The sequence below is a fragment of the Dreissena polymorpha genome, chromosome 1 (assembly GCF_020536995.1).
Source record: "Dreissena polymorpha isolate Duluth1 chromosome 1, UMN_Dpol_1.0, whole genome shotgun sequence".
In the NCBI taxonomy this organism is placed as follows: domain Eukaryota; kingdom Metazoa; phylum Mollusca; class Bivalvia; order Myida; family Dreissenidae; genus Dreissena; species Dreissena polymorpha.
In genome coordinates, this window is record NC_068355.1 from 126,361,526 (window position 1) to 126,383,219 (window position 21,694).

Sequence of the window (21,694 nt, forward strand, 5' to 3'; positions counted from 1 at the left end):
ACGGAAAAGAAAACTTATAACTGCAATTTACTACATCTAAAATATACAACTATCAGTAGCCTGCTACAGCTTGGCTTCATGGGCTTTCGTTCTTTTTACCGGCGAACTTCCGGCGTCAATTTCTATACTATGATCCTTTTGATCCAGTTTTATACTAAGATCCCTTTGATACATTGAGACAGATCTTTTTGTACTTAACCGTTTTCCGACGGAAAAAATAAAATCAAAACCGCCATTTGCTACATCGAAAATGTACTTACTATCAGTAGTCTCCTGCTACCTAATCGCGTGGGCCTTCCTTCAATTTACCGGCGAACTATACTTGGATCCTTTTGATCAAGTTCGACTTTTTGAACTTTCTGTACGTTACGTTTTCCGAAGAACACGAAACTACCCATTTTCTGTCAACGGGGTTCTATACATAATCAACTTATCTTATTGTTCGAGCTGTTTGCTGAACATCCAGCTGCTCCTTTCCGATGACCCGGTTCGTCACATGCGAAACATAGTCCTGTGTGTCTCAATAGTAATTGAGTTTCAGCACCTTGTGTTGCGAGGTTAGATGAAGCTGTCGGCTATTGATATGGCCCGTCAAGAACACCGCGTGACGTTATGTTTCCGCCTTTTTATTTGCCATCGCCTCTACCTTTGCTGCAAATAACATTACATCATCAGACTCGTAAAACATTTACACATATACATATTGTATGTATACACCACCACAAAGAATAGCAATTCATTCTCCAGAAAGTTCGAAATGTTGTTGTGTTTTTTTTTTGTTTTTTTTTACCATTATTGACCTGTGAACTTTCGGTCACGTGCCATCAATATGTCTATTTGTAAAACGATCGGCTTTTTCTACTGCTGAAATAATTGGTACTTGAAATATACATAGTTTCAACTTCGTTACTACTTCGTAACACTCGATTCTATGCTCGAGAATCAATTTAACGGATTTAACATATTTACATTTCTTTTAGCACTTATCTTTTCTATGATGCGTTCCAAATCTTGCAGCATGGACACCCTGTGTTCTGCTAAAGTTGACAACGTGATGTAGGATTTGTACACGAACACAAGTTTACTGATCGAAGTCTAGCGTAGAACTGACCAAACAATGGACACCCCGTGCACATTCCCGCCTATGTCCACCTGAGTGACCATTATTCACGTGACAACCACACGCATGAACAAACCGCACATATACCTGTTTTGTGCGTTGTGTTATGTTTAGACATACGTTCTGTGCTATACTCCGTAACGCACAGAACTGAAAATTCTTAGCGATTTACTTTGCAAAAGTCTATTATTAAGGGACAAAGCAATTTTAAACCTTACAATGTGTGTTTGATTCTCAAGGGGCAAAGTGGTTATTAACTTGGCAATGATTATTTTCTCAAAGGTTGAAATATATCTTAACAAGGGTCAATGTGATTATTTATCTTAAAAGGTGTCTTCTCAATAAGCTAAGTGTTATTTAACCCTGCAATGTCCCTTCTCAAGGAACAAAGCAGTCATAAATCTTGAATGCAATGTGTCATATCAAAGGTTCAAAGTGGAAATTTACTGTGCAATAGGTGTCTTAACAAGGGACAAACAGTTATCATTAAAATGCATGTCTTTTCAATGAAAAAAAGGAAAATTAACCTTTACATGTGTGTCTTCTTAAATGTTCACAGAGGTATTTATTTTGCAATAGGTATCCACACAAGGGATACTGTTGTTTGTAACCTTACAATTGAAGTCTCCTCAAGAGACCAAGACAGTGGAAATTAACCTTGCAATGTGTGTCTTCTTTAGGGACAAACAGCAATCAGCTTTTCCATGTTTGTCTTCTCAAGTGTTCAAAGTGGTTATTAACTTTTCAATGTTTATCAAGGTAATTAATCTAGCTATGTTCACTTTAAGCCTCGGTCACTTTGGTATTAGATCACATGTGGACGCCTCGGTCACCTTGGTGTTAGATCACATGTGGACAGCCTGTTTTAGAGGGCAAGGTATATAACTAAGCCTTTTAGTGACCATTATGAAGTGGTATGAAGCAACTCGTGCAGTGGGTTTCTGCATGCTTAATGCCTTGAGCTTATGGTAAGTTAGTTATCTTCGGTGAAAGTTGGACTTTGTGGTTTCCATGATAATCCAAGTTTTATACTGTCAAATAACACGCACTAAGTATTGAAAGCTATACCTGGAGCTTTCGTACTACGGACTTGATCAGCAGAATGATTTCTACTGTTGGGGAAACGTTAACACCTCTAATTGTGAACTGGACCACACAATCACAATGGAAAACATTAGGATTCTGGACCGTGAGCCATTTTTGTTCGAGAGAGGGGTTAAGGAGGCTATTTACATCCGTGCACTTAGACCGGCGCTAAACAAGGACGGGGGCCGCTACCAACTCTCGCACACCTGGGACAGTACGTTACAGTACAGTCGCTCACCCCGACAATTAGCGGTGTTAACGCTTCCCAACGGTAGAAATCATTCTGCTGATGAAGTACGTAGAACACAGAGGAAAGCTCCAGGTATAGCTTTCAATACTAAGTGTGTGTAGTTTGACAGCATAAAACTTATTTGAGTAAGTTAGTTATGGTGTAACATGGACTCAAACCTGTGACCCATGGATTGTATAACCAGTTTGTAAATACATGTACTTTTAAGAGGCTGCAACGAACCAGTAAGTATTTCACAGTTCAACACATCCAAGTTCTGGTAAATTGTTTCTCTACAAAGTTCAAAAGGCTATCTCGTAAAGTGTAGTTCTAGTGGTTATGTTTGTTTTGGAATCCACGACAGTTGTGGCAAAAAATCTGATAATAAAAAACCCCACACAGACATCATTTTGTTAACAAATGTCTTGCCAGGATGTCCCTTACGAAAATTTAGGCCCTGCGGCTACCTACTAGTTGCCGCTTTGTAGCCGCTCGGTAGTATTTCGTATGCAAATGACCTTTCTGGCTACTAGTTGCGGCTCGGTTGCCGCTACTAGTTGCGGCTATGTTGCCGCTACTAGTTTTGACTATGGTCTATTGTGAAAATGACCTTGACCTTTGACCTAGTGACCCTAATTTCAATAGGGGTCGTCTAATGTCCAAGGCCAATGAACTGGTCTACCGACAGACATCCAGCAAAACAATATACCCCCTCTTCTTCGAAGGGGGGCATAATAATTAACAATTTGCATGATATATACACTTCAAAGCAGATGCACAATTCCTCACAATTTTCCCTTGGGGTTATTTAGGTATAGACATGACCATTGTATTCTACCAATTACTGAATGATGATTGCAATCCTTGACAGCCAGGAACATATATGAACCTACAATACCATATTATATTTGCAAAGCAATACATTTTCTACATAGAGATAATTGTATTATTTGCTCTAGTTAATTTCATTAATTTTAACTTAACACATTTAATTAAAGAAAAACATTTTTATACAGAGATGAACATTTAAACATTTTGAAAATATTGATTAATTTGCTCAATTAAGTGATCTATATATTGAAAGCTCAAACAATTAGAACAATCTTAGAAGTAGACTATCTTAAGAGCAACAATCCCATTGGATTGTGGCTCATATGTTCATTTCTCAAAATATTTTGATTGTAAAAGTTATTGAGTCCTTTTTTGGGTATGAACAATCAAATTAAGTGTTTCAATAGTGCAGGTTTTTATTTCCAAAACCATGCTTTTTCATTATTATACACCAATTGAAACTGTTTTAATCACCACAACTTACTTACAATGACTTTAACTTCTTTTTGTTTGTCAGATTCTTCAGCCATTTTGAAATTTTGTCTGATGACATCATCAGTGATGTCATGACATCATACACAATATGATGTCATTCTACAATTGTGGCTACCTTCTGGCTCACAGGTGCCATTCTATTAAAAAAGAAAATGTTCTGGCTACCTTCTGGCTACTAAGAGCCACTAGTGGCTACTATAAGCCTTTTGTGTTTTCAAGATTAATATTGAAGTATTGGTTGGTATTGGCTCATAATTGCACTTTTTTTGATAGGCTACAAGAATATGTTCTGGCAATCTTCTGGCTACTATGGGCCTGTAGCTGCTACTATGAGCCGCTAGTGGCTATAAGAGCAGCTAGCAGCTACTAATAGCCATAAGATTGCCACACTGTAGCCGCTAGCGGCTACTATTGGCTACTTTCTGGCTTGTGGTTGCGGCTACAAAAAAAGTAGCGGCTTTGTAGCCACAACATTGTGGCTACATAGCGGCAACCTTTTCATTTCTGTAAGGGGTCTCAATAAAATGAACGACATTTTTATCATGAATGAAGAGGTTCGCAATGGTGTGTAGCGAAACAGTAATTAACCTTTAGACATCTAGGTTAGGTATAAAACAAAGCTTTAATATATCAATGCTAACAATTAAGACTCCATGACTACTTGCCCTTTACATAAATTGAACAAGACAGGTAACAATAAGACACATTTTTCTGAAGCAGCCTCAGCTTTGTGAAATCAAAACATATTCAGGTTTTAATACAAGAGACAACATAAAGCATATATTTAATAGAACAAAAAGAATAAACACAGGTAATATACTAGAATACATTTAATACTCGAGTATTACTACATGTGTACAAAATAACACATAACTTTTGTTGTTTAAAGATCAAATACCAAATTATGTAAACAAATAAGGAAGGTATTTTTCATATCATACACTATCAAAATGCCCAACGTCAAAAACGGCCCCAAAACATATATGCAATGAATATGGATATATTGAACAATAAAAATATCCAAAATGAAAAGATCATTCAAACAAAGAAAGACTTAAACAAAACAAAAGGGCACTCAAAATATAAATTCTATTAGAAGATACAAAGTAAATCATATACCAATATATGACATCCAGCATTAAAAATGATGCATCAATAAACACATAATAATCAAACTGTTCCCATACATTATAATTATGTTTTATAATGATGGTCCTAGAAATACCAATGACTATATGTCCTCAAGAGACCATGCTGTTTTTGTATTGATATAGGTTACTTAATACTTTTATAATTCATAATCATGTTATTTCTAATTTTTATTACTGTATTTTTTCTATTAAATTTATTAACACTAATGGAAGAATTCTCTGATGCCTAGTTTGAACTCCCCCTGGGGTTGTGATCCCCTTTTTTCTAGAGTCTGTTGCCAACCTTGTCATGGATATTATCATAGCTACTAAAGCTCAGAAAAACAAGAAACCGTCGGAGTCGGGTGATGCTTCCCAAAGATTTTTTTTGTCACAATATTTCACTTTATATTCAGATAAAAGGAAATGTCTTGAGGGCACAGTAGTTGGAGGGACAATAATTTTTTTATAGAAAATTTCAAAGGGCCATAACTCTGTGAAAAATCATCTGACCAGAACCCGCTGATAATATGCACATCTTCTCTTGGTAGTGAAGCTTTCCATAAAGTTTCATTGAATTCCGGTCATTAGTTGCTGAGAAATAGCCCGGACAAGAATTGCACTACATGTATATGTACAGTTAATGGAAAATTTCAAAGGGCCATTACTCTGTGAAAAATCATAACATAACAATATACATACAATGTTCATGTATAACATTAGAAAAAAAAGAATAAATATATACAATACCCACTTGCTCATATATCATACCTTCCGACTGCAACAGACTTGGTAGTAAAAATATAAACCACAACTGGCAGTTATCCAATTATGAATAATGCCCAAGTTATATGTAAACAAAATGTTACTGTAAAAGAACATTTCTAGATAATTTCTTTAAACAAGTTCCCCAAATAAGAGAAACATGTATGTGATAAAGTAGAGAAACATCACAACTGATACATGTGTATAGAAAATCACAATCTTCTAGATCTTAATGTTTCCACCAACACAGTAAAGTAAATAACAAAGACAAAAATATATAATAAGTTAAAGAAAAACTGTCAATTAAAAATGGAGGAAATACATTGTTTCTATTAAATGGCAAGGCATAGAATAAGTATATAAAACAGGATAAGAAAAACAAGTCCTGAAATCAGTAATGTTTATTCGGCGTAAGCTGTTTTAAGCCAGCTTTTCACCCTGACTTGACCTTTGTAAGTATCCAATAATATTCAGATAAAATTTCCCGCGGCTAGGTACGAATGAATACACTTCATTTATTCCATTGGCTGATTTGAGTATAACACCAGAACATTGGAAACATATCCGCGTCTTTGTAACACTGTTTTACTGCATGAAACAATTTTATCTCTAATGAAAAGGCTCAATAGATAGAACAGTTTTACAATCAATTTTCGACATAAATACAGTTTGTGCGTTCACCTTTTATTTTCAGAGAATTACCAGCGCAAAAGCGTTTATACTAAAGGCTATATTCTCATATTTAGTACTTACTTGCATTGCATTTCAACCCGCGAAAGTCAGAGTTTATATACAGTTCATCACCGGAGTTCGCAGAAGGGGTTGCGACCTTTTCATTGAAGGACAAAATTGGAATCTATGCTATTTTTGTCTGATGGAGTAAATAGTTCGTTTAGTCGCTTAATCAATATTTTAGGCACAGCTGTTGCCTTGGTCGAGTACAGTTGGCGTAAACAAGCCGTCGTTTCAGCAGCAGAATTGTTACCTAACTTTAATGCATTGCATTCCAATCCGCAAGGTATCAAGGTCAGTTTGCGGTCAGTTGCAGAAATCTTTATATAAACGCCGTCTCGTAAACTTTGTGCACTTGAAGTCTGTTTTGATCAGAAAGATACTAAATAAAGATATTCGGCAATATTATTGTGGTATGCCAATCATCGATTTTTAATATGTTTTCAACATTTGCATGATAAGGACCAATTTTGATAAAATTAATTAGAAATATTTATCCATTTTGACCAGTTTATAAAGCATGAGCACAATAATTCACTATACTATAATTATGCAATTAAATAAGATTCGAGTATTGCCGGCTGACCTATATGCACTCGTTTATTTTCATGTTTCTTGTGTTTTTCTATTCTGTAAATATAGACATCTGAGTAAAAATATCACATAAAGCAAAATAAGCCACGAAATCTGGCGCAACACCCCGTTATTGATTTGCTTGTGATGTAGCTAAGAACTGCGCAGAAAAAAGGCATCCGCTACTTTTTATCTCATAGAGATAACTTTTGATCGTTCATATACATCGACCACAATCAACGCCGTATATCTTTTTGAAAGATATTTCTTGTTTTCAGATAACTGAGAAAAGGGGTGTCAATTGTCCCAAATTTAAAATCAGGAAAATTAGGCTGGGGAGATAAAGGGCAATGTCCCTTCCCCCCCCTCGAGCCCTCTCTAATTGTACTATTTTATAATATTTCTAGTTGGTTTGAACTGCTTAAAATTGCTAATCAATCACTTAGAATAATTCATGATTGCGGACATGTGCAACGTTTCATTGACTTGTAAGAATTTCGGAAAGTAGCGACAATTTTCTGTCAGTTATTATTCATCAGAAATAATATAATAAAATACGGAACGGTATCAAGCGCAAAGACGATGAAGCTTTAACAAAAATATTAATGTCGTTTTCAATTGATTGCGCTTTCAAACGAATATTCCTCTACCCCCCCCCCTTTAAAAAAAATTGACACCCCTGTGAGACATTATCATCACATAATTATAACATTAAAATATATGAGGTATTCTTTGTTAAAAACATCTTATCGTTGAAACTCCTTAACTACAAGTATGTTCTTTTGTAAACATGATGTGTGTGTGTATGTATATCTTTAACAAAAATAGTAATCCCATGTCAATGAAAAAACTGAATTTAACAGCTATAGATAATTGTATGTACATGTACTTTACCAGGAAACTGGTTAATCATAATATTTTGTAACATTCTGTTTTGAAAATTTTTCCTTTTCAAAATCATTGACATACTGCTTTTTTGATTGCACTGAACATAATGTTTCCACAGAATTTTCAATCTTGCATAATTCTTCTTTAATCATTTATATTTAAAATGATAATACCCAGATTTCAGAGTTTCATCAATTATCTGAATAACAGAATAAAAAAAAGTACATAAAAACATCTAACATGGCAGAACAATTTCATCTTGTCTTTATTAATCTCAATATAAATTTGCCTTATACAAATAAAGCGTTTGTGTATATTCTACACTCATATTGCAGTATAACAGATGATTCTGACTGTTATTGTATTTTTTTTAATGTCGAAATAAGATAAATAAAAGATCTTTTTTCATGAAAAATACTGGAATTACTTTTATATGAAACAAGAACTAGTATGATATCTTTTTAAATTTATCACAACACTTTACAACACTCATTTAGTAAAAGCATGTTATAAGAATATGATTTCCAAATGTGTATATCATCATTGTGTATTTTCTTAAATATACATGAACATGCACACTACTAGAGTGTTTTTGAGATTTGTTACATTTTGTGCTTTCAGTTCAGTATGACTACAGATATATTTTATAATCATGTACTATTTTTATGGTGTATAAATTGCATAAATATGTAATAAAAAATCAAATATGCAAGGCAACTCAGCAGGTCAAAACACAAACATAACTGCTTTAAGAATACAAAATGTACATCAAAAATGAACAAATAAACCTCTCTCTCTCTGCAAAAACAGTGTTTAATACATTTGTGTAAAGCGTCGTCCCATCAATTTTCTACTTATATTGTTTTATTAATATTAACATTTGTTATGATCAGAATTGCAATAGTATGTTAACAAATTGGTGAAAGATGGAGAACTTTGTTATCCTTTTTCCGTTCAGTACAAATAAAAATGGCCATATGCAACCTAAAGAAAACCAGAACAGAGTAACTTGATGTCTTTTCAGGTTTAATGCTGTTTGTTGCTCATCAGTATCTTAGGCTCGGTTATGAAGGCTTTTAAAATTAAATCTAATAAAAAGGTCTGACATTTAATTTGATTTTCAAAAGGACTACACACATGTGCAAATCTGAGAGGTAAAGAATTAATATTGACATTAATTATGCTCAGAATTGTAAAGCAGAATTGCACAAATTTTAGAAAGAAGCGGAACGGTGTTATCTGTTTAAGGTTTTTCTGTAAACATGCCATGATCAGATTTTAGGCCAATCTTCCTTTTAGATCATCCTCAACATTGCCTCTGATGGGTCTTCTGCCTGCACGAATAAACATGATCACTAGCTTCAGAAGCAAAAGTACACCAACAACAGCCAACAGAGTCACCAGAAAGATGGAATTTCTGTAGTTAACATTGAGGTCAAAGTTTTTCAGAACCGAGCCCACCAGAGCGACAACAACAACAATGTATGGGGTTACCGTGTAGCGAACGAACTTGTCAATTGCAAACGTGTCCAGCAAAAACCAAGCAATAATTTCAAAGCTGAGAATTCCAAGAGCAATGCTTACAGATACCTGCATTTCAACGGACCAGTAATATGTCAGAACGATGGCAAAATTTAACAGAGTTGCAATCGAAACCCACGTTGCAAAGAAGGCCATACCATTTTGCACGAAAATTCGTGTAAGCCATATATCTTTCTTAGCACCGGCCTGTGACAAAACATTCAGCTTTCTATACAGCTGCCTGAACGATATGAACAAGCAGATGTACAGAGTCAGGGGAGTGAAGGCAATAACGAGAAGAGCCCAGTTCAAGTACAGACGGTCCCATAAGAACAGCCAGGTTACAACAACAATATTGTTGATGATAAACGATATGAAGAACACAGGCGGCAGAAGATTCAGTTGGTAGATGTAGTGACCATTGTCATCACGTCTGCAGACAGTGGTTAGCGCATAAACGAACCAGATCATGTTCCAAACGTAGATTGTAGCCCAGATGACTGCAAAAGTCCAGCCAGCAGGTGTGCAGCTGAGATAGAAGGCATCCGATATGTCCCCTGTCTCGTTTTCAAATAAACCTGGGAAGAGACAAGTCAACACAAATAAGTTTTGCATAAACTTCTTTTTTAAATTGCAGTCCTTTAAGGTGTTTATTTTTAGGCACTTTATAATATGTACATTTAACAATCAAGATACTTAAACTGAATATTATTTTATGTATTATAATGAGAAAGACTTTAAATGTTTGCAAATTCATGTTTAAAACAATTTAATTAAATTGTCGATTCCATGGAATTAAAACACATTCTTTGTAAAAGTTGTTATCATAATTCAATTGAGTTGACTAAAAGTGCGCTGAGAACAGTTTGTAACACATACATGCTCATTTTCAAATTTACCTGGAATTATATCATTGGATGAAAAGTATGAGAGTGCCACTGTGATGCAGTAAATCATGAAGCCGATAAATATCAATGCGATTTTACTTCCGCTGTGGCCTGACATCTTGATCTGTAATACAAAGTTTAGAGTACATTACTAACATTATGGCTTCTGCATTATAATTGATGAACGTAGGTTGAACAAATACTTGAGACTATGACATCGTACTGAATGCAGAACATGTATAAGAAAAGCATGAACTAAGCAGCACAATTATAATTATCAAAACAGTACTCAGTAGTATCATTGATAAACACTCGAGCTTCCAAGTGTATTATAAGCAATGAAAGTTGGTATGATTGTTTCTCTTAACAAAATCTAGTTGATTTTAAAATTGGCTGTCTTCTCTTTGTCACATGCGTCCAAGAGGCAAGAACTGGACAGCACAATTTACCCAAATAAACCAAAATTCTCATAATGTTGACTCATTATGGCATGTTTGTCCATATTTTTGGATTTTTTTCATCAAGTGCATTAACAAGAGGTCCATGGTGGCCTTAGTCGCTCACCTTTGAAGTTTCAATGATTAGTAAGCATTGTAAACTTAACTTTCCCCAAAAATACATGGACAGTGCTTGATATAGAAAGGCCATAGTGATTGATGCATTTTTCAATGCAAATGTGATACTTGTGTTACATAATACGCTTGCAAACTTCTATCAAGTGGTTCCAGCCTTCAATTGTGATCCAACAGATCTACCGCTTTTGATGTAAAATACATAATCTTATATGGACTAATTGTCACAATGTTTTCATACTTTCAAAAATTGCTCAAACATCATTGTCACTCTGCCCCATTGAAACAGGTGTTAATTTCTTTAATAAATACAATGAAAACAACGAAAACAATATACATGTATATAACTTTAAAAAAAGGAAAACAATATATATAACTTTAAACTAGATGGATCAAAACCAGTTTTGAACTCAACCGTCGTATCCTGGAAAAAATGTTCTAACCAAATGTCATGAAGATTTGGCAAAAAATGTGTCATCTAGACTGTTCACATGTTTTCACTATATACATAGAGAAAACTGCCCCTGCAGCCCTGGCCGCTATGTTTTTTCACTGATCATGACTATTTTCAAACTCAAGTTACTCAACCAAAATATCCATAAAAACAATGTTTTGACCAAGTTTCATGATGATTGGACAAAAATGTCACTTTTGGAGTATAAACAAGCTTTTTAAATATATAAATACAAGTAAAAAGACCACCCACCCGGCGGCCATGTTTTTTTTTACCGATCCGTACCATTTTTTAACTCAACCGTCGTATCCAGGAAACAAATGTCCTGACCAAATTTAAAAAAAATGGGCGAAAAATGTGTCTTATAGACTGTTCACATGCTTTCACTATATACAAAGAAAACTGCCCCACCCTCTGGCGGCCATGTTTTTCCACTGATCACCACCATTTTCAAACACGTCCTAGATATCCACATAACCAATGTTTTGACATAATTTCATGATGATTAGGCAAAAAATGTGACTTCTAGAGCTTTTTTACTGTATGAATAAAAGGAAATGAGCCCCCTTGCAATCATTTTACCGATCCGAACCATTTTCACACTCAACCATCGTATCTAGGAAGCAAATGTTCTGACCAAATTTCATAAAGATTGGGCAAAAAATGTTTTTTTCTTGACTGTTCACATTTTTTCACTATATAAATATAGAGAAAACTGCCCAACCCTGTTTTTCAAATGATCATGACCATTTTCCAACTTGTCCGAAATATCCACAAAACCAATGTTTTGACCAAATTTCATTACGATAAGGCAAACAAGAGAGCCTGAAAGGCCCAAATTCGCTCACCTGAGATAAAAAGAAATGACCTGTTTTTTGCAGCCCAAGATATCAATACAACAAATGTTCTAACCAAGTTTCATAAAGAATGAACAACAAATGGCCCCAAGGCGGAAATGTTTTTCAACAGGCTGGAACGATTTTTGAACTAGTCCAAGATATTATTGGGACAAATCTTCTGACAAAGTTTCATGAAGATCCCACAATAAATGCAGGAACTATCCTAGGCCTTAAAAATAGGGAGAAGTGACTTCTCCTTTTTTCTGAAACAGGGAGAAGTTTGGAAAATCAGGGAGAAGTTTGTGCGCACAATATCAAATACAAAACATATTCAATTCACAACTTTTATTATTTCTATCATTATACTATGTTTATTTGTAAAAACAATAAATTCTCACTAAAATCTACTACATCATAACACAACTAAGTCATTTAACACATTTAAGTAATTGAAGATATGTACCGGTAGCACCTTTTCATCACATATTTATCGTCATTATATTATCATCATCCCTAATGCTATGACTGCTTTTGTAACAAAACACAATCTCAAATCAAATCAAAATTTATTTATTGTCGGTATAAAATAACATGTATATAACATAAGCTATATATAGCTTTTGACCGAATCTTAATGCATGGACTATCTAATATATCTATTACTGTTTATCCGAATACTATACATGTCCGAAATATGTACATGTACACTTAATAATGCCTTACATGTACCTGTTTAACTTTAATAATCCAAATGGTCCTTGTTGTTATCTGGTTTAACAAACCAGGGTTGCCACTAACCTGATGAAATAAAATTCCCTGACTTTTTACCAACTTTTCCCTGACCAAATCTTGGTTTTCACTTACTAATTTCGCGACATATTCGGCCTCCTCGTCCCCATACAGCCGACCAAATCCACCCATTTAATGTCTATTTTATTCCTCAACATAAAATATTTAACAAATAACAAAGCAGTACTACTTGTACACTAAACTATGCATGATGCAAGGCTATATATAAAGTAAATACCAAAAAAACAAAGACAACAAGATGTGTTTGTGAAACACTATGTCCCATATATTTAACCTTCGACCTTGAAGGATGACCATGACCTTCACCTTTCACCAATCAAAATGTGCAGCTCCATGAGATACACACGCATGCAAAATTTCAAGTTGCTATCTTCAATATTGCAAAAGATATGGCAAATGTTAAAGTTTGACGCAAACACAGACACAAACATACCAACAGACAGACAAGGCAAAAACAATATGTCCCCACTATAGTGGTGGGGGTCATAAACAAGTTATGCATGTACAACCACCACATAATATGATTATGTCTCAAAATCTATAACAAAACATACTTCTATAGGTACATACATGTGATGTTTATACAGTAGTAGCACAACACCTGACACAAACAACTGTCCATATACAATATCCATTACATACTATGATCATACTTTAACATCTTAGTGGACACAAGCATAGGTGAATACATATGAGTATGGGTAATTGGAAATGTTAATAGAAATAAATCTATTTATAAATGTACATAACTGTTATTACTTAGTACCAATGATAATTTCAACTTGCCATGGTCTTTGACAAACATTTGACAAACATTATTGTGCAACAAAAAACAGATATATTTACATTTTTGAACATGCTTTACACATGTTAATGTTTTATGTACATAGAAATAGTCAAAACATTTCAAACAAAAAATATACTGTTGAATCTTCTAACACAAACGATGCTTGAAGACTGCCATAGCCACTAAATAACTTATGCATCGACCCAAAATGTTATTTTTCCCTGACTTTTCTGAAATTTCATTTTTCACTGACCATTTTTTTAAATTCCCTGACTTTCCACTGACCTTGAAAAAAAATCAAATTTCCCTGACCTCCCTCAAGTTAAGTGGCAACCCTGCAAACATTAGCAAATGTTTGTTAAATCCAGTTAATGCTTTCTCCATTATTGAATCACCATTACTTGTAGATTGAGCTTTGAATTGAACACGGGTTGAATGTTACAATACGTCCGCCATTTGCAATGTTGATGGTCATGACATAAAAATTTAATTCTACTCGGATAATTTATATCTAATCAAGGAAATGTGTTTTCTCCATGTCTATGTGTAGTATGATGACCTTTTAGTATAAACAAATGAACTATGATTCAAGTTTATATGAGATGGGTTTTACTTGTAACTATCGGTGGATTAACAAACTGACAAAACTCGCTGGACTTTATAGTGGATCTACGCAATAAGATTAAGACATTCAAGTTGGTTTTTCTTGAATTATTTTTGCCGACTCTTTAACCGTGTCGTCTGCCAAAAATCTGCAATTATCGGATGGTCAATCAATTATCACGTCATCATTAGACAACTTGCGGCACGCGCGAAGAGGCACAAATCTGTTTTTATAGCAACCAATATTAAGGGACTGCTTTGTCACGGTCAATTAACGATCCGTGCGGGGGTAAATTGTGTAACTGTAAGATAAACAACAAACAATAAACTTGCTAATCCCCTGCGGGCGGTAGCACGCCTTAGCAAAATATAATCGGGTCGCTTGATTTTTGCTTTCCCGGTCTTGTTTACTTAAAAAAATCGGGCGACTTTATCTTTGCTTTTCTGGGCTTGTAGGGCGAAATCACGGGCGTAAGAGCGAAATTATCGCTCTAGTCGCCCGTAGGGTAGTCCCTGTAAATGTGGCCTCTACAATGTTAACAAGGCAAATATTCATGAAACACAACGGAAGACAGACAATTGACAAAAGGTGATCACAAAAGTTCACCATGAGCAAAAAATATTATGCTCATAAAGAGTGTCACCATGTGTGAAGATTACATGTAGCAAGTGTCATTCAGATTGAACTAAAAATGTGACTAAAAGTATTCACAATGTTTTACTATAAACAACTGTAATAGTGCAGTTTCGTTCGCTTATGAAGTCAGTGAACCGGTCATGGGACGTTTACGAGTTATATAACTTTGTGAGCACTTATGTAATACGGAAATATTTATCGAGTCTAATTAAACAACGCTTATTTCTAATACACTTACTGGTTGTAATTCAATTAACTAAAGGCGTCCAGTCAGATACGCTTGAAAACAGTCAAATCTATAAGTAAAAACCAAAGCAGCTTTAATGAAAATAACTAACTTTACTCTAAAGAATCTATGCATCGTTAAAAATGAACAAATACAGCAAATACCTTAATGAATGTAAAAAGAAGTTCACAATCTGTCAAAAAAACTGATATAAATATAAGTTACTGTTAGTCTAGAAGTTGCTTCAAAAATTAAGTTTATAAAATAAGTCTAACTTAATCTAAAGAACACAATTTATGGAGAGTAGAACAATCCAGTGGCCCAAATGTAAAAAATAAGAAGAATTTACAAAAGTTATTTTAATCAAGAGTCTTTCTAATTTAGAAAATGCCAAATAACAAGGTTGCCATGAAAACAGTTTCATAGCACAATAGTCTGCTAAATACACCAAAACACAGTAGGTTAACTTTGCAGTGCATTAGTACATGTACAGGTATTTTATGACATAGGTTTATTAAATTGCATGCAAACTACTGTCTTTATGTACATGTACACCACATTTTATGAAAGAAGTCCCAGATTTATACAAGGGAGTTAACTATTAGTTAACTATTAGAAAGTATGTACAGGTTATCTTTATGTTATGTTAACATTATGGCTTATCACAACTAGACTGTTCACATGTTTTCACTATATACATATAGAGAAAACTGCCCCAACCCCTGTCGGCCATGTTTTTCCACCAATCATGACCATTTTCGAACTCGTCCGAGATATATATAAAATTGATGTTTCGAAAAAAATTATGATGATTAGGCAAAAAATGTGACTCCTAGAGTGTTCACAAGCTTTTTTACTTTATTAATATAAGGAAAATGACCCCCCCTGGCAGCCATATTTTTTACTGATCCAAACTATTTTCGAACTCAACCTTCATATCCAGAAAACACATGTTCTGACCAAATTTCATGAAGATTGGACCAAAAATGTGACTTCTAGTGTTCACATGTTTTCATACATATGAGCCCGGTTTTTCCGTCCAGCACTTTTTGGTTACATCATAAATAGCTTGATGTCCAACATTTTGCGAATTTTAAGCTGGTGCGTTAACCACAACATTTTAGTTCAGTGCTGAGTTTGTGGAGTCCTACAATTTAATAAATTGAAAACAAAAATATGTTAAGGCATTTTGCAAAAACAGACAATTTATATTGGTTACAACTCAATGATGTAACAGATTGGAAACCACTTAGCAAACCTGATTTGTATACGAAATCTTTAAATATTTTCTTATAATAAAACAGCATTGATTCGTCATCACGGCGTTTCGACTTTATCGTTGTTCATAAAAAAAAAAAATGTAGACGCTACACAAGTTATGTAAAAACAGTTTGAGATCTGACTTCAAGATGTAACATATTGGACACGAACTGTTACATCACCATCATAAAAATAATGATTGTCTGACTGAAAATTGTATAGGTTTGAGTCTTTTTTAAGTTTTATATCCAAGAAATAACCTTTCTTGATAATTTTTAAATAAAGGTAAGTAGTCCAATTTTTTTTGGTAGAGTGATGGAAACAGAAACTCATGGGCACTATAAAAGGTATACCTTTTCTGTCCAGAATCCACATGTATTTGTTACAATTTTTTGTACATGTACTAACAGGGTAGAACCTGGTAATTTTATGATATTTATCAACAAGTTTTATGTTAATCTTATCAAATATGGCCACAACATGTTTTAAATACATTTGTGAAATTAATATTTTACATGTGTTTTGGGATGTAACTAAAATGTGCTGGACGGAAAAACCGAGCTCATATAGAGAATACTGCCCCGCCCTCTGGCGGCCATGTTTTTTTCACCGATCTGGACCATTTTCTAACTCGTCCGAGATATCAATAAAACCAATGTTTACAAAGTTTCATGATGATTGGGCAAAAATTGGGACTTCAAGAGTGTTTCACAAGGTTTTTCTATAGCCATATAAGGAATACTGCCCCGCCCCCAGGCGGCCATGTTTTTTGAAGGGACCGGAATAATTTTTGAACTCAACCAACATATCATTTAGACAAACATTTTGACAAAGTTACATGAAGATCGGGTATCAAATGTGACTTCTACAGTGTTCAGAAGGTTTTTCTTTTTTTTTTACCTAGTGACCTAGTTTTTGACACAGCATTACCCAGTTTCGAACTCAGTTGAGGTATCAATGGGATAAATGTTCTGACCATGTTTCATGAAGAGCAGACAATAAATGTTGCCTCTGAAGTGTTCACAAGGCAAATGTTGACGATGGATGACGCACAACGGACAAAAGGCAATCACAAAAGCTAACAAGATGTGTTTGTGAAACACAATGTCCCCCTATATGACTTTTGACCATGAAGGATGGCCTTGACCTTGACCCTTCACCACTCAAAATGTGCAGCTCCTTGAGATACACACGCATTTCAAATATAAAATTGCTAGCTTCAATATTGCAGAAGTGACATTACATGAGCAATTTTGACCCATATATTTGACCTTGAAGGATGACCTTGACCTTTCACCACTCAAAATGTGCAGCTCCATGAGATAAACATGCATGCCAAATATCAAGTTGCTATCTTCAATATTGCAAAAGTATTCATAAAATTAGCGATTTGGGCCACATATATTTGACTTCTGACCTTGAAGGATGACCTTGACGACCTTGACCTTTCACCACTCAAAATGTTCAGCTCCATGAGATACACATGCATGCCAAATATCAAGTTGCTATCTTCAATATTGCAAAAGTATTCATAAAATAAGCGATTTGGGCCACATATATTTGACCTCTGACCTTGAAGGATGACCTTGACCTTTCACCACTCAAAATGTGCAGCTCCATGCGATACACATGCATGCCAAATATGAAGTTGCTTTCTTCAATATTGCAAAAGAATTCATAAAATGAGCGATTTTGGACACGTATATTTGACCTCTGACCTTGAAGGACGACCTTGACCTTTCACCACTCAAAATGTGCAGCTTCATGAGATACACATGCATGCCAAATATGAAGTTGCTATCTTCAATATAGGAAAAGTTATTGCAAAATGTTTAAGTTGGCGCAAACCAACCAACAGACCAACCAACCAACCAACCAACCAACCAACCAACAGACCAACCAACCAACAGACAGGGCAAAAACAATATGTCCCCCACTACTATAGTGGGGACATAAAAATGCGACAACTAGAGTGTTCATAAGCTTTTTTTACTATGTGAATACAACGAAAATGACAGCTTCCCCTCCCCTTGCAGCCATGTTTTTACGGATCCAAAACATTTTCGCCCTCAACCATCGTATCCAGGAAACAAAATGTTCTGACCAAAGTTCATGAAAATTGGGCAAAAAATGTGTCTTATAGACTGTTCACATGTTTTCACTATAAACATAAAGAGAAAACTGCCCCACCCCATGGCACCCATGTTTTTCCACCGATCATGAGATTCATGACCATATTAAACTCATCAGAGATATCTATAAAATCGATGATCATGTTAAGACAAAATTTAAAGATCATTAGGTAAAAAATGTGACTTCTACAGTGTTAACAAGCTTTTTTTACGATATAAGTATAAGGAAAATGACCCCCCTGGCAGCCTTGTTAGCTCGGCTGTTTTCGGAAAAAAAAACGAGGTATTGTCATAGCCAGCTCGTCGTCTGCCGTCCGCCGTGATAATACCTTAACATTGGCTCTAAAATCAAAGTGCTTCCACCTACAACTTTGAAACTTCATATGTAGATGCACCTTGATTAGTTCTACACACCACACACATTTTTGGGTCACTAGGTCAAAGGTTAAGGTCACTGTGACCTCTAAAAAAAACTTTGACAAGCTTTCATTTATTCAAAACTGCATCCACAGCTGAGCGTTGGCACCTGTTATGCGGTGCTCTTGTTTTCACCAAACTGAACCATTTTTGAACTCAAGCATATCCAGGAAACAAATGTTCTGACAGATTTTTATTTCATTGATCTGGACCATTTTCGAACTCGTCCGATATATCAATGACTTATGATTTGACAAAGTTTCATGATTGTTGGGCAAAAATTTTGACTTCTAGAGTGCTCACAAGGTTTCTCTACAGCCATATTAGGAATAATGCCCCGCCCCTTTGTGGCCATGTTTTTCAACGGATCGGAAACATTTTTGAACTCAACTAACATATCATTAAGACGAACATTTTGACAATTACAGGAAGATTGGGCATCAAATATGACTATTACGCTCAACAATGTTCACAAGCCACAAGGTTTATCTTTTTTTGACCTAGTTACAAAGTTTTTGACCCAGCATGCCAAGTTGCAATAATACAACTTCCAGCTATTGACCTTCTGGGTCTGAGCTGTACGTATGTACTCATGAAAAGCATGACCCAGTTCAGGGCTCGAATTTAACTTTTCTTTCTACTAGCAAACATTGCGAGCAGCTTAAATACCAGCTCGCAAAATCAAAAACATTCTCGCAAATTTTGCTGGAAACATAAATAAAAGCAAGTTTGGACATTAGTTTAGTACTATTAAAACTAAATAAAATATGACATCAACCACAAGTTTTGGTGTTATATATGAAGTTCTCTTCCCACTTTTTCACTGTTTTCGTGGAAGAATTTTATTTCCGTTTTTTTCTCTCTCAACTCAACGGTTAACTTTGCTTTATATTTCGTATTGTTATTTCAATCTGTGGGCAAAAAGAAACTAGTTATTTTTCGCTTCGACGACATGACTGTTCAGGTTTTTTGTCTTTTATAGTGAATATGTGTGGATAATCCACTGTAACATTATCTTTGAACCAATACCATCCGCATATATGTACCAGAAGTATACCAGTCTACATACGAGGTGCGAGCTTCCGCATATGAGTATTCGGACGTTCTATTAATTGACCTGCGGTTTAGCATTCACAATGTCGAGCGCATTTAGCAATATACATGTAACTTTTTTTTTTCACTATTTCTTCACTGGCAAAAAAAATTCTAGTGGCTTAAAACTTAACTTGCAATCTGTATTTTTCACTCGCATTTTGCGAGTGTGTGAGTGTTAATTTTGAGCCCTGCCAGTTTCAAACTCAGTGGAGGTATCATTGGGACAAATGTTCTGACCAAGTTTCATGAAGATCGGACAAGAAATGTGGCCTCTTGAGTGTTCACAACTTTCACAAGGCAAAATGTTGACGACGGACGCACGACGGACAAAAGGCGTTTCCAACGGCTCAGTATGAGCAAGTTGTGCTCAGGTTAGCTAAAATAATGATCCTGTGCTGATTAGAAGTCATTAGGGTTAGGTTTTTATTATTCATAAGATACCACTTTTTTTTAAATTGCTTAACTTGATTAAAAAGTAAAAAAATACGTCTCTGCTACAAACATGCCATAATGACTGAAAATAATGGGTAGTAGTATTAAGTTTTATTTTACTACAGTTAAATCAAACTCAAGTGAAAGATATCAAAAACAAACAAACAAAAGACTTACATATGTAGGATTTCTACAGAACAAAAACGATACCAAAAAGTTTACTAAGCCTGGTAAAAAAACGTGACCTTACTTATAAATAGATCAGTTTATTGTTATTGTTTACAATCGAAATTTGACGCGCATGCGTCACTTTCGGAATGAGCCCAATCTGGAATCCTCGGACATTTCCGCCGGTTTATGGACATTTCGTGCCACTGCCAGTTCGTGCCACTGATATTTGTGTGGAAAAGGGGTAGACGTTTCGTCCCACTGATAATATATAGGCAGATAGGTGTGAATAATGCCGTATAGGTGTGAATGATATTGGGGTGTACATTAATGTAGAAAATTACAACAATGTTAACAATTATAATTATAAATAACAAAAATAAAATGATTTATTGTTAGTATACAAATATGTGTACATAGTTCGTTATGTTCAATAAATATAAAACATAAAGTGTTGTTATTTTGTATGCATCATGTGTACCGGGTATGTGTATGTAAAAATAAAATAAAAAATATTTGTGCATAGTTCATTATGTTTAAAAAATATAAAACATGAAGTGCTGTTATTTTTTATGCTTCATGTGTATGCACTATATACATAAATAATAATATAACACAAATGAACAATAAAACATTTTATTCAGTAAATACCTAATAAAATGAAGTTGGTCTTTTACTTGTAGGAAAAGCTTATGCTTTACTATCGACTCACAAACTATCAATTAGCGGTAAGTGCCTTTAAGTTATTAGCAAACAATGAATTACCGACTCGGACCAATTAGTAAACAACTCACCGCTTTAATCATGATTCAAACTGTGTAATGAATATAATGTTAATTTATTGAAAATGTTTTAATATATTTATGTAATCAATCTAGATATTGTTAAAATGTATGTATGCATTCCCTTTTGATATTGTTAATGTATAATATAAAAGAGTATAGTAAATCTTGTTTCGTTTCTTGTAATAATATACCGGTAATGTAAATTTATTGAAAATGTTTG

General features: G+C 34.7%; 1 protein-coding gene across 1 annotated transcript; it reads right to left on the reverse strand.

The window, feature by feature from the left end:
- Positions 1 to 7,235: 7,235 nt before the first annotated feature.
- On the reverse strand, positions 7,236 to 20,804 carry LOC127848998 (uncharacterized). Its single transcript, XM_052381728.1, has 3 exons — positions 20,699 to 20,804; positions 10,270 to 10,381; positions 7,236 to 9,948 (listed from the first exon to the last, which is right to left on the reverse strand). The coding sequence occupies exons 2-3, from the start codon at positions 10,373 to 10,375 to the stop codon at positions 9,128 to 9,130; spliced, it is 927 nt and encodes a 308-aa protein (XP_052237688.1). The 5' UTR covers positions 10,376 to 10,381; positions 20,699 to 20,804; the 3' UTR covers positions 7,236 to 9,127.
- Between the last annotated feature and the right edge of the window lie 890 nt (positions 20,805 to 21,694).